General features: G+C 46.5%; 1 protein-coding gene across 4 annotated transcripts in view; it reads left to right on the top strand.

Annotated features, from left to right (window-relative positions):
* The window catches only part of LOC118309853 (cadherin-4), a 197,253-nt gene that overhangs the window by 10,272 nt on the left and 173,364 nt on the right, over positions 1–13,617 (top strand). For 3 of the 4 annotated variants that reach the window (XM_035632408.2, XM_035632406.2, XM_035632404.2), the window contains exons 1-2: positions 3,981–4,208; positions 5,469–5,580. In XM_035632408.2, the coding sequence (XP_035488301.1) occupies positions 4,155–4,208; positions 5,469–5,580 (166 nt within the window). In that variant the 5' untranslated portion in view covers positions 3,981–4,154. Of the gene's footprint in view, positions 1–3,980; positions 4,209–5,468; positions 5,581–13,617 lie in introns of those variants that run through there. The other variant, XM_035632407.2, reaches the window with a different exon arrangement.

The raw sequence follows: 13,617 nt of genomic DNA, 5'->3' as shown, positions 1-13,617 counted from the left end.
ATTGTTTCCCGTCGAATTGTCTGTCGTCGAGCAACCTGAAGACTGAGACAAAGGTTTCAGGAAGCCTTTGTACCATAACACATTTTTTTTTCCCCCCCGAAAAATGCTATTATCTCCCCTTCCCCCGAGAGACTAAATTAATCTGGAGAGGTTTGTTGATTTTACTGCCGCTGTCACATAATTCTGGGGAAAATGTCTGTGAAAGTTTTCCCCTTGGTCAGCAGTGAGGAAAGTTTCGTATTGAATTGCACTACTTCACCGCACAGTCGACAGCGCTGCGGCGGGCGGTGTCAGCCGCGGCGCGCTGCCGCGAATGTCACGGCGATGAACTCTCTCTGGCTTTTTACACTTCATGTCGGTTCCAGGCGAAGTTCAGGCGCAGGAGATGCTGCTCCGCTGCGTATAGGGAGGTCAGGATGTGTGCTGTAGACCTAATGATCCCCTGTTGGAGTGTGATCATCAATTCTTTAATGCTCTCCCTTGATCAAGTGCATTGATCTGTTTGACAGGCTTGATAGTGGTAATACGAAATGAGCTGGCAGGCTCATTTCATTGGAATGTCGGAATCCTTGCAGAGGCATGTAGAGAGTGTGTTGCCACCGGAGGGAAGTGAGGCGTTAACCTGGCACCTGCGCTGAGGTTGATGTAGCTCTGGCACCGAAAAACGAGGCCTTAAAAATCTGTGTCGGGATCCGGTCTGTGTAGGATGGGCATTGGATTCGTGTGCCCAACCCTACTCATGGCTGAGGTATAGGCCACACTTTCTGGAAGTACTGACAAAAGAAGGCCGTCTCGTTGTGGTCTCAGGGGACAAGGGGTGGTTTCTAGTCCTGTTCTCAGCAGGCAATTTACAGAGGGATCAAAGATTGAGCGCTAGGGCAGTCACAGCGGCTTGTATGTGTACACGGAGCGGTGACAAATTAAATGATAGCCTGAGAAATGAGCGGAGAAACAGGATGACATTAACTTCACCCGTATAGGGCACAAGGACTCGTTGAATGGCTCCGTGTGAATCGTGCGCTTTGGCCTTCGACTGCGTTTCGTTTCTTCCGTGAAAACTTGCATGTACAAAAGACACAATGCACTTTTACTTCCCTTTCCATACTCATCAGTGAATGTGAAGCTTTCGGATAATAGAAAGGCACAGAGCGGTGAAACGCCTCCGCGCGCTGATTGACCGGACTGAATACGGCTCTCAGGTAGTGGCACTAGAATAAAAGTGTTTTCGTACTATTTCATTTTTCTGCCTTTTAAAGTCATTTATAGATTCAAATGTTGTATTTCCTTTTTTAGTCAGGACAACCAGGGCCGCTTGAAATTACTGCCTTCAAGATGTTAATTGGCCCAGATAGCGCTCTGTCAATGCACATGTTATTTTCTGAATCGGTGGGCTCACAACAGCCTCACAACCAACATTTAACGTTTGCCAAAACTACGTAGCAATAACAAACTTTTACGAGTTTCTCCTCAAGTCAAACCATGTCACCCACCCGTCTGATTTAGTGCTCACGGGTCAACACCTGAAGAGGGACCTAAAACGTCACAGCCAATAAATAAGCAGAACATGGGCAGTTATTTGCTCCCATGCGACAAGTCGTACTTTGATGATCACACTTTCCTGGCAACCACGTGTGATAACTCATTTGTTGACTGATGAGTTACACCAGTTGCTTCACACAAAGCCTCTCTTAATCAGTGGATGCAGCACTAGTGTGCGTGCCGGGACTAATAAAGTTAAAGCCGAGCAACAAGTGTTATCATTAAAATGAATCTCCACTAAGTTCAATTTTTTCCCCATCTAATTATTATATTGGTATCAGACCCTAAGTGATCATGTACTGGTAACCCTGATTTATGGAAGCGCGCTTCATTAAATCCACAATGAGCCCTTAGAAAATGTGTGCCTTGGTGATAAATGCAAGATAAAAAAAACCAAACCAACAACTCCTGCTGTAAATGTGCCGATCCCAAAACACGATTTATGAATGAAAGTGTATTGTCTCAATAAATTTCAATTGTGGTGTCTAAACAAGCCAATAAAAGAAGGGTGGAGAGAGAGAGAGAGAGAGACCCAAGAAACTGACAGATGCTTGAGAGAAACTTACAAGTAAACACACACATGACATGCACGAGAGGAGAAAAGGCAATTCCTTAAATTAACAAATGGAGAGTAGACAGTGTTCAGCATGTATAGTTAGGTAAAAAAAGAAAAATAGAACTGGGACCTATTTTGTGAGATTTGTTTAATAATTCAGCACGCCCTTAAACCAATTCTCTTCAAGTGCCCAGACGGTATTTTTATTAGGCCCCCCCAAAAAATGCTCGATACTTGAGAGGAATAATTTACTTTCAAAACAGTTCTGAAGCGGGCTGGCTACCTTGGAGCCACGCGGCATTTGCAGAGCGGAGAATCAGCCGGGCCCCCTGTCTTCGGGGGGGGGGGAACCGCTTCAGCAAAACAATAATTTCATGAATATCATTGAGTTTGTGCTGCGGCGGCAGATGATAAAATGGTGCAGGGGGGGGGGGGGGGGGGGGGGGGGTGGACGTCCAAGAAACCACAAGGAATGAAGGAGGGAGGCGGGGAGAGATGAGCTGATGTGTCTGACAGTGTCGTTCAGATGCGACGGGCACATCAGACCATGGCCACCTCGTGCACCGTATGTGCTGTTACCAATTCGGGTTAAAACACAAAGCACAGCATGCACTGATGCCTCTCTAACATCTGGATTTATGGGAATATAGAAAAAGTCCTTTTTCATTTGACAGAGTGCCATTTTCTGCACTCGCACACATTTTTCCTTTCCTGAACTTCAAGCTTCATAACCTTCCCCCCCTGTCAGCGGCTGCTCCCAAGTGAGGAGACGACGGTGACTGATACAAAGACATGGTGTTATTTATTCGAGTCACTGTTTATTGACCGAGGTGGGAGTTTTAAATCCGTGTCGTCCACTCACTCTGCCAGGGGTTTTTTTTTCTTCCCAGGGTGTAATAAAAGCAGAAGCACCTCGATGCCCCGAAGAAAAGAGATGAGAAGATTTTATTTTCTAATATCTCTGACCTTTAAAAAAAAAAACCCAAAACAAAAATGCCCTCTGGATAGAAACGAATCCCCCTGAGTTGCAGTCAAGTAGGTAAGAAGTACGTCTTAATTATCAGCCTCCGGCAGTTTATTTTCAAGGTACCTTCTTGAGTATTTTCTTTCTCTGAAAAAAATCGAAAGAGTTATGGCTGAAAATAAAGCAGCAGGGTGAATGGCAGTGGCAGGGGCCGGCGGCGCGCTGTGCTGATTGACACTGCAACACTGTCCTATTCCTTTTGATGGGATTACATTGTCATGACCTCTCAGATATGGAAATTGAGGCACTGATCTGAGGGTTTTGGAAATGTCAGCATTGTTCAATTGTGAGAGCAGTTCATATTTTAAGTATTTGAGACTGTAAATGAATGTGCCTATTACATGTTTTCTTTAAGTGTTGTGTGTGTATATATATATATATATATATATATATATATATGTGTGTGTGTGTGTGTGTGTCTGTATAGATATAGATATGAGTCATTGGACCTTTTTTATATTCCAACCATCAAAGTCTAGCACAGCAGCTTTAATAAAAAGCTAATAACTCGTACTAATACTATGGATCAGGGGCAGAGGAGGTAACTGGGGTGTGAAATAGGCTTCAATAGACCAGATCGCTGATGGACACATGAGAGGACTCGGGTGGTTGGTTGTCACTCTCTTCGTCTGACCCGCCTTTTCTCCATATGAAGCCAAAATATGAATCTAAATAGGCTGGAAATGTGACCCCCCAATCCCCCCCCCAATAGATCCCAGAAGTGTGCGGGGCATCATCCGGAGCAGTGTGTGTGTGTGTGTGTGTGTGTGTGTGTGCAGTGGGAGGGGCTGTAGTGACGCTGTTATCCAATGGGCACCGGCTTCCTCCGGACCGAGCGCAGCATCACCGTGTCAGCGGCACTTTTGCGCCAGACAAGTGCAGGGACAGTCTCTCACTCTGCACCCGAGCGGGCGAAAACACACGGCTCCAGGAATTACTGAGGTGTTTTATTTTTTTTATTTTTTTGTTGTCGTTGTTGAAGAAGACTCATCTTCAACCCCCCCCACCCCCCCTTCAACACGCGGCTTTGCAAAGATGAACGTTGGCTGCGTCATCCTCGCGTGCACCTTACTCGTGGGCGCATCCTCGGTAAGACTCGGTTTCCTCTTTTCCTTCACGTCCTCTCGGCGCTAACGGGGCCGGTGTCCGTGGAGTCAGCGCTGCCTGCCTGCCCGAGCCCGAGCGAGTGGCCGTGCCAGGTTTACTTTTCTTCTCCCCGCAGCGTTTGTTGCGCTAAAGGCAACACGATGCGTGTAATCGAGCTCGGAGCGGAGACGTTTTCAGGTCAAGAATATTTTCTACCCCAAGCGTGGTGACGGGGTAGGGGAGGGAGGCAAAAAAAAAAGTCACTGACAACTGTGTAGCCCCCCCCCCCCCCGCCTAGATAAACTGCAGTGCTTTATTGCGGAGGACAGTGGTGTCTGGAGGGGGCTTCTCGCCGTTTTGGCTGCGATCAAGTTCGTTTACGCACGTTTACGCACTGTCATTCCTCCTCGTCCACATTTCTGGGATTAATGACGACCTGACTGTTTGCTCTGTGGTGCACGTTTTTCTTTGTGGGGTCGATTTAAGGGAGAACAACATGCAGTTGGCAGCATTCATTTTGCAAACTTCGGCAGAACAATTCACGATAATCAGCTGCGTTTCCCAAATGTATGCAGCCTGGTACTGTGGTTTAACATTGATGTGGTGCAGTCAGGGACACATTGAGTTGCCTACATTGTTCAACAAACTGAATTATATTTTCTTAATAAAAAAAAAAAGCATGGGGGAATGAAGTGGATCGCAGGAACAGCATTCCGTGGAGAATGAAAAGCCCGCAGCATCCTGGGTACCTGCAACAATGCTTGTGTACAAACAGTGTACTTGAAGGCATTTTACACACACATTGTGTGTCCCCCTCACGCCCACAGTTACAGTGCACGCTAAATGTCGAGGTTAAACGTACCATCTTTATAATGGTTATCATTACTGTCATTATTGCCACCCGTGTCATGATTTCTTTTTTAACAACGAACATATATGGCGGTGACAGCGTCGTCATCCTAATGATGATTTAACGGTGATCAGCGCCATTAAAAATGATGTATCCACCCTCGGCGTCTCCCCCGAGACTCCCGTGTGTCACTGCAGTGGTTTAAAGTAGGCGTCTCGAGCCTCAGATGTGGATTTCCACACTCGGATGGTCCGAGTGCAAAATGCTGTAAGTCTGGAGCAAATTGCCCACTGTAGCCAGAGAGACTGTGGGGTTCAATATCAGTCTGAAAAGGCTGTGAGATCAGCATGTAACCCCGTGGCCACAAGTCAATTTGCCAATGCTTAACAGGCCGTCTCGTTTTTATTCCTCAGGGGAATAAGGCAGGCCAGCCACTCAAACCCCCGTGCAGGCCAGGCTTCTCCCAGAACTTCTACACCGTGATCGTCTCGAGGGACGTGCTGCACGGCCAGGGCATCCTCAAAGGTAAGTCCGCCGCCGCTGGATCGCGTCTATTGACTGGTGACATTTTCTCGCCTCCGCCCAGATGTGTCCCCCAAACCTCACAGAGTGATCGAGTGGGTAGGTGCGTGCGTCTACATGTGTGTCTGGGAGGGTCACGCATAATGGCGCATGGCTCTGCATCTCACCTTAAGGCGATCAGAGCACAGCGGCGGGGGCTGTGCAATGGAAGCGGCTCATCTTGAGCGCCGACACGGATGCAGGCTAATGAAATCGCTAACTGGCTTTAATGCTGTGGCTGGTGTGGATGGATATCCAAGCGGAGGGATCCAGTTGCGATGGGGGAAAAAAAAGCCCCTGCAACATGATGAAATGTGACACGACAGCAGGTGTGTAATGCGCTCTGTTCAAGGGTTTGTCATTTGATAGGAGTTTCACTGATGAGTGAACAGCCAAATTAGACAATGCAGCAAAATAGCAACAAAACCCCGATCGACTGAGTAGCAGGCTGACAGAGCAGAATAATTTAAATAGCCTGTTCCCCAACTCGGCACACTTGCAGCAGGAAGTCCAAAAAACTTGTATTCTATTCTCATTGTAATACATTTTTCCCAGCACTTTGACTCTTTCCGTTTTTCAGAGAAATTCAATTCTGTTTTCATCCGCTCCATTTCTTCTCAGCGCAGGCAAGTGCACTGAATCCGCCGCGAGGTTCATCTCCTGCCATGTCAAATTAAGCCGCGGTATCTTCGGTGTCTCCACTATTTGCTGGTGAATCTTTATCGTAATGGAAAACAAATCCCACTCAGCCACATCCCGAGGTTCCTTTTTTGCATAATGGACGGATAAACAAAAACTTTGACTTTCTACGAAAGTGCGTCTATAACATGGACCGTGTTATTTCTAGAGCTGTATACTCCCAGATCTCCAAGATGGAGAAATTACCCCGAAGATGAGGGGTGCTTCGGCATTTTGCAGCATCTGAGGTCTGCCAGTCGAGGGTCCAAGATTCAGGTTGCTACTTAGTTACTCCTGTTTCTTCCCCCTAACCGACTCCAGACTGTTACTCACTCTTGCATGCAGCAGCTCAACAGCGGCGCAGAATCAGCCCGGCTCGCCCTCGACTCTGTGCTTTTATGGCCAAATATTTGTCTTTTGTTACACCAAAATTCTATTTGCCAGGAGGAAATGGCGTTTCTCATTGCAACAGCTGTTTGAGCATTTTCTGGCTGCGAGCAAACCGATTGAATTATTCCGGCGGTTATTTTGTCATTTAGGAGGCTGACGAGGACAGTGCAGCCGGTCAGTGGGGAGCCAGTTTGCCTGAAGGCGCTCGTGGGATCAGGGTTTCTGCCCGTTTTGGAAAGATGGGCTGAGGCGTCCTTACCAAGCCAGACAATGTTAGCAGAGGGTGATGTGTCTAGACAGACGACGTATGTCGCTTCCTTCCTCTGTGCTGGTGTGTTTGTGTGTGTTATATGCGCATGTGTCTCGGGGGGATTTTGCACATGCGTGTGACACGTCCTGGTCTACGCGCTGTCATAGCTGCTACCGCTTCAATTCAAATGAAGGCTGGGGCAAAGCTCAGCTGCATCATTTAGCCGATGCACTACATCAGCTCCTACTTTGATCCCACATTACCTTTGCTCCCAGACTCTCTCTTTCATTTTCTCTGTTTCCGTGTTTGTTCTGTGAAAATCAATGTGGGATCCGTGCTGTCCTCCCAACTGGCCGCTCAAATGGATATGGGCTGCAATAGCTTAGGTCCTCATTCAGTGATTAATGTGCATTGGCTAGCCTTGCAGAAGGCCTGTTTTTCTATACAGTGGGGCACAAAGTGGGAGGAAGCCTTTAATACTAATGCCACAATATGTATAGCCTCAAACTGTCACTTCCAAGAAAATGAATGCGCCGGGGATGAGATGATGGAGAGTGTGGGATGCTGCAGAGCCGGCTAGGGGGTTGCTGGACCGCTGTGGGCCGTGGTTGTTGCTCCCCCTGGAGAGATGGGCCGTGAGCAATGGGGGAAGGACCGAAGAGATGTGGCCCAGCAGGTGCGGCGTGAACCAGGCTTCTGTTTCCAGCCACTAAGCAATGTGTGGAGCGCCTCCCCTTTCACGCCGAGGTGGAAGGGCGGGCTTGTTCGTTCTCGCTTTTATTTTTTCTGATGGCGGCAGGAATTTGTCTGATGTCAAATCCATCCAGGTTCTGCCGAATGTGTTGTATATGCCTGGGTGGTGTGTGCTTAAAGGTCCATGATGTCGCGGAAGAGCAAGTACACAAAGTGGACAAGCACGCTCATCTTTGTTCGCCACTTTGCCACCTTTGGAGTAGAACCAAAAATACTTTCACACGCCGCGTCTCACATTACAGCAAAATTACATAACATTACTGGCATACTATTATTATTATTACTTTACTGTTAGGTCAAAAGGGCATGCAATAGGTCAAGCTTATAGTGAGCATCCTCTACTGGATGGCACGAGGCAAACTAGATGGTCTGATGCACTTCTAAATTGTATATTTGAATTCAAACCGGTTATTCCAGTTCCGATATATGACCTTTCCCCCCCATGTTAGCATGAATGTTTGGATATTGAATAAAAAGGGACCGCCCAAATATCAACAGTACATAAGTCAGAGCGGTGGCGATTTACAACAGGTGATCAAACTAGAGAAACATCCATCTCCATTTTCACGTCCAAAGGAGCCATTCATCCAGTTCAAACTTTAAAACCAACCTGACATTATATAGATGTTTAATGTTTATTTATGTAAAGGATAAGCGGTGTAGATAATGGATGGATATTTTAGGGTGACTATGAAGACCTTAGTGTAGAGTTGACAGTAGAGCTATGACAGGGGTGAGAGGGACGGGTGAAGGGTCCCCAGTTGGACGTGGACCAGGGATGCTGCGGGTCATAGTCTGATCCCTCAACACTGAGGCTGTATGAGGGCATCCCGACCTGTCCTGCTATTTTTATTTGTAAAAAAAAGAAAGAAAAAAGGATTTAACATGGTTTTAGAGCCAGTGATGGAGGGAATTCTCTCAACCGTCAAAGGAACATGTAATCCTTTCTTGGCTGGTTCTTCACCTTTTTTGGCTTGTCACCCCCATGGCCAGCAAACGCGTCATGAAGCAGAGAATGACGTTCCTCTCGCAGATTGTTTCATTCAAATATGTAAACACAATATCATGCCCTTGAAGATAGTCTGCAGTGATGTAAATGACACATTTACACAGTTTAGATTTTACTCAAACACTGGTGTGGTCCTTTAACCTCTGTCTATAGTTTTTCCCGAAGGTAAAAGGGAAGTGTCTGATCAGGACTTGAAAGGTCATTTTTGGATTGTAATGCATAATTTGCTGCCCCCTTTGGTCAATTCCTTGCTGGCTTTGTAGGTTAAAAAGGCTGTTATGGCTTTGTGGTTGACCATAAAAGACCTTTGTTTAACTAACACAAATCTCTGTGCTGCTGCCGCTAAGTTGTGCTGAATAAATCATTGCATGCTCCCATGGACATGTTTGTCTGGGAGCTGGGTCAGGATTGTAGTGGGGGGGGGTGACTGTGGCACACGGGCCAGGCCTTGAGTCGTGGTCTGTGCAGATTCCCGCTGTGGGCAGATAAGCCATGAAAAGAGATATTCCGGTGATTGCACATCACTGTGTAAACCTCGCTCCAAGAGCCGGAACAGACACCCAGGAACACGGACAGGCCGATGTGGTCTCGGCACAAAAGAAATTGATTTGAAAAATACATTTCAGCCAGGACAGTGTCTCTTTCAGTCTCTGCCAATGCATGTTTGAGGAGACGAGCAGTGACGAGTGTCTGTCTCTGCCCCCCGCGGGTCCTGAGAGACAGTGAGCCACGCGGCTCCGTGTGATTTAGACGCCTGTCCGACGGCACATTTTTACCTAATGTCACCGACGTTTTGTGACAAAGAAAATGGCTCGGGTGGATTCAGAGGATTGCAGGAGCCTTGTTTTTGGAGAAAGAAAAAAAAATGGATTCCGGTTTTTCAAAGGAGGCTTTTAGAAATGCAGCGGAGGGGCCATTTGCCTTTGTTGTGGGCAGATGAGATAAAAAGAGCAATGATGTTAACTTAATGTTTGCTTTGTGCTAATAAAGATACAGGAGACGCGTCTTCTGCTTAACCAGGGCACAAAGCCCGAGCTTTGTCATCTCTACTCCACCTCTGAAATGGAAATATAATGGGCATGTTTTCATTTCCAGTCCCTGTGATGTCTCCTGAATCACAGGAAATGGACTTGCTCTATGAAAAACAAAAAAAAATCCACAATTTTGTGTCTCTTTCCTGGAGCTTGTAATTTTAAATTGGGTCTTTCTGCTGCAGTTATTTTATTACTTCGGGAGAAATAACACACACACACACACACACACACAAGCGTGCACGCGCACACACACACACTGTACTTTAATCTAAAAGATTAATTTAAGGCGGATCAGGCCTCCATCAGCTTTATGCTTTCGGTATGGATTTCCTATTGTTTAATTCCATCTAAAAAAAACAACCTCCAAAAAAACCTTGTTTCATGACCCCAATTAGACTGCAGCAGGAAAATCTGGCGAGGAGCCATATCTGCTTTGAAACTGCCAGCTCGGTGTTTGGCTGTGCTGTGGAGAACTTCTGACTCTTAACCTACAATCCAAAGTGACAGAGCTTTCATAAGTACGTCCAGACCCAAGAACTGAAAAAGGTGATGGGGTGGGATTTTCGTTTCCGGGGCATTTAATAAGCAGGATGCCATTATCCCTCTGACTCACGGACGTCTCTCTTGTCCTCCAGAGAGTCTTTCATCTCCGCAGCCAGGACCTGCAGTCTGTGGCGGGCTGATAGAATACAGGTACAGAAGATGAGCCACATCATTTTTCTTTATCTCGCCTGCCTTCTTACCACACCGAGCTACGCTCTTATATCGCTCAAGCTCCCTACAACATGACATACATGCTGAGCCAATTCCACCAAGCAAGCCACCCAAGATATAGTACATGCCACGGCACAATGCGTTTCATCCTGTTTTGTAGTCATTTCCTCAGTAAGTAAAAAAAGGCCTTTTGATAGACGGGAAACTGGCTGTCAGCAGAAATTTTAGTTCCTCTTGTCAGGGCTTCCGTGTGAATTTTTTGGTTCTAGTGCGCTGATCTCCACTGATCTCCTCCCACTGTGTACCGGTATGAGCTTTAGTCTGAATGGTTGGTCACGGCGTCAACTCTCGTGTTGAGTTTCATTACAAAACAGTTTCATAGCTTTGTTTCTCATCCGGGTTGACGGGCGTGATTCCTCTCGACCTCCTTGCATTCCGACGGCGAGAAGCCGCCCGAGACGAAGACCCTCACTCCAGCGGCGTTTTTGAAAGCGCCGCGCACGCCGTCTGCTTGCACTCCACCTAGGCGAGATTATGCAGTAGATCAAAATTTCCCCCGACAAAGTAGGGGTGAGCTAATTGTGCCCTGAATTCTGACCTTCAAACGGAGCTAACCCGTGATATTATCAGACCTCAGATTGCATCTGCAGAGGCTGGTGGCGGTGGGTTAAATCTCTGAGTGATTAGAATGGGGGGGAAAAAGGAGAAACTAAGTGCTTCTGATGGTGTCAGCCAAAAAGAGTCCTTGGCAAGGGATTAACGGATAAGGAAGAGGACTGTGTTGGACGAGGAAGAAGAGACTTACTGTAGTTCAGGAGCTGAGACAAGGGCGAATTCAGTTAAAAAAAAAAAAAAAAAATCACTGTTTAAAGTGCTGTTTATTTCTCATTTCTTAGAAGCTGTCTCCAGATCACAGTTCGATGGATGCCTCCTTTTACATGCACTATCAAAACATAGAAGGAAAGCACGAACAGCACGTCCATCACCGATGACCTTGTATTCTGTGAATACTATTTGCATTTGTTATCGAAAACCTTTTTTTAACTGACCGCCCTCCCTCACAATCAATGCGTGTTAGTGCTTTGCATTGCGGTGTACTTCAACGATCGGTGGTCTTGATTAAGACCCTATTTGCTTTTTTTGTTGTTGTTGTGGTGTAGAAATGAATGATTTTTCCCAATAGGACACCTCTGTTTCACCTTTTAGCTGTAAGTATAACCCAGGACCTACCAGTTCATTACAAAGCCCCCCCCCTCCTCTAGGCTCGCAGGATTTACATGCATCTGAATACAAATCAGGTCTTCAATGTTGAAGTGGGGTTTCTTTAGCTCAAATTATTGTTTGCATTGCCACGACATTGCTCACTTCAGTGTCACTTAGGCGGATTATTGGATAGATAATGACTGTTACAATTAACAGAAAAATAAGACGGCGGTTCAAGTGCGCTAAGCGTACAAAAACGAGAAGGGAAAGAGGGGGAGAATAAAAGCTCTGCGGAATCCTGTGGAAAAAACAGTGTGGAAAACCATTAGTCTTAGGCTTTTGGGTGCTGTCAGGCTTTCTTCCTCCAAGACATAAAACACATCGGAAATAAAAAGCAAGAATTCACATGCTGTACAGACTATAAATGTACCTACGTGACGCTTGCCGTCACGTTTCTGTAGTCGACCTCCCTCAAACCCAGCCCGGCTGTTTGGAGTCTGATGTGCCACTTCTGTGATCGTCGTAATTAGTCTGGAGTGGATCTCTTATCACGAGAGGATTTACAGTTCCTCACATCCATTCAGTCCTCCTCCTGGACACCAAGGAGAAGGGGGGAGGAGGAGGAAGAGGAGAGTCGCACACCGAGGACAAGAGGAGAGGCAGATGGAAGATGGAAGTAGAATAACAAGATCCCACATTTGAAGGCATTCCTGAGCATCCTTTCAAGTCCGCTCCTCCTTGTGAAGCACACCATGACATTTCCCCAGCATGTCAGACAGAAATGTTTATTTTAGCAGGATAGCTTCCACAGTCTGGTCCAGATTCGAAACCGAGTGATCCTTCAGCGCACCCTAGGTTCCGCCGTGCAGCCATCGTGTGCATATTTTTTTAGAACGTGTGTTCTAACTGAGTGATGGGCTAAGAGAATCCCGGTTTACCCTAGCTGCCCCCTTGCTCAGCTGTAGCTGCTTCTTTTTCTCCCCGACCCCCTCCTCCACTCCTGAGTCAGGGGCTTTACAAGTGACACATGGCTTCTCGCCCCATTGATGAATTGCGGCCTCGCGGTTTGACCTTGGGCTGCCGCTTGACCCCACGTGTTCTCCGGCGCTCATATCCTCGGTGGGCAGCACTGGAGGAGATGAAAAGCACGGCCCAATCAAAATGATTTACGTTTGGCTTGACCAGATCCTTCTGAACTGCCACTAAATGCCTCTCCGGAGGGCCACTCTGCATTGTTGTGTACAGCTCTTTCCCATGCCACGGGACTTCTGCTCTTCTATCGCCTTAATTAAAAGACTACACTGTCAAGACGCCTTTGTTCTATAAACTGTCATATCCCCCCCAAAAAAAGGTCCCTCACCAGAGAGGAGCTCGTGCTCTACTTAGTCCTTCTGACTAGTTTAGCCCGGAATCTGCATATGATCAGGATACACCAGCGTGCTCAACTCTATGTCGTATTCTCTTGTTTATTTATTTTTATTTAAGTGATTTACTTAGATATCAACACAGTATAGTTTGTGCATTGTGTGCATTCATGTGCTTGTGTGTGTACGTGGCGTCGGCAATGCTCCATCCAGAGGGTGGTTATCTTAAATGGCGAAATTAAAGGATTACAAACCAGCTCGGTAATCCAGCTGTCAATCTCACGGCTCATTAGTAAGCAAAGTAGAGGGATGAGCGAGAGAGTGATATACAGCACACTGAGACGGAGGGAGCGAGAGAGGCAAACCTCTTTTCTAGTGGCACGTTGTTAACTTGTCAAACAGAAAGGAGGCTTTCCTGCATTCCCATATTGATTAAAGGCCTTATTTACTAAAACAGAGGCACAGATTTCACCTGAGCCGCTGAGATTCAATGCCCCAAACTTTCAGCAAGAAACCAACATACAACAACTACAATTTGACTGTTACGGTAAATAAATATATATATATATATGAAACACATTTATTAAATTGTACATGTTGTTAGCA

The sequence above is a fragment of the Scophthalmus maximus genome, chromosome 6, assembly GCF_022379125.1.
Source record: "Scophthalmus maximus strain ysfricsl-2021 chromosome 6, ASM2237912v1, whole genome shotgun sequence".
In the NCBI taxonomy this organism is placed as follows: Eukaryota; Metazoa; Chordata; class Actinopteri; order Pleuronectiformes; family Scophthalmidae; genus Scophthalmus; species Scophthalmus maximus.
This window is presented reverse-complemented; position numbering and strand designations above follow the sequence as displayed.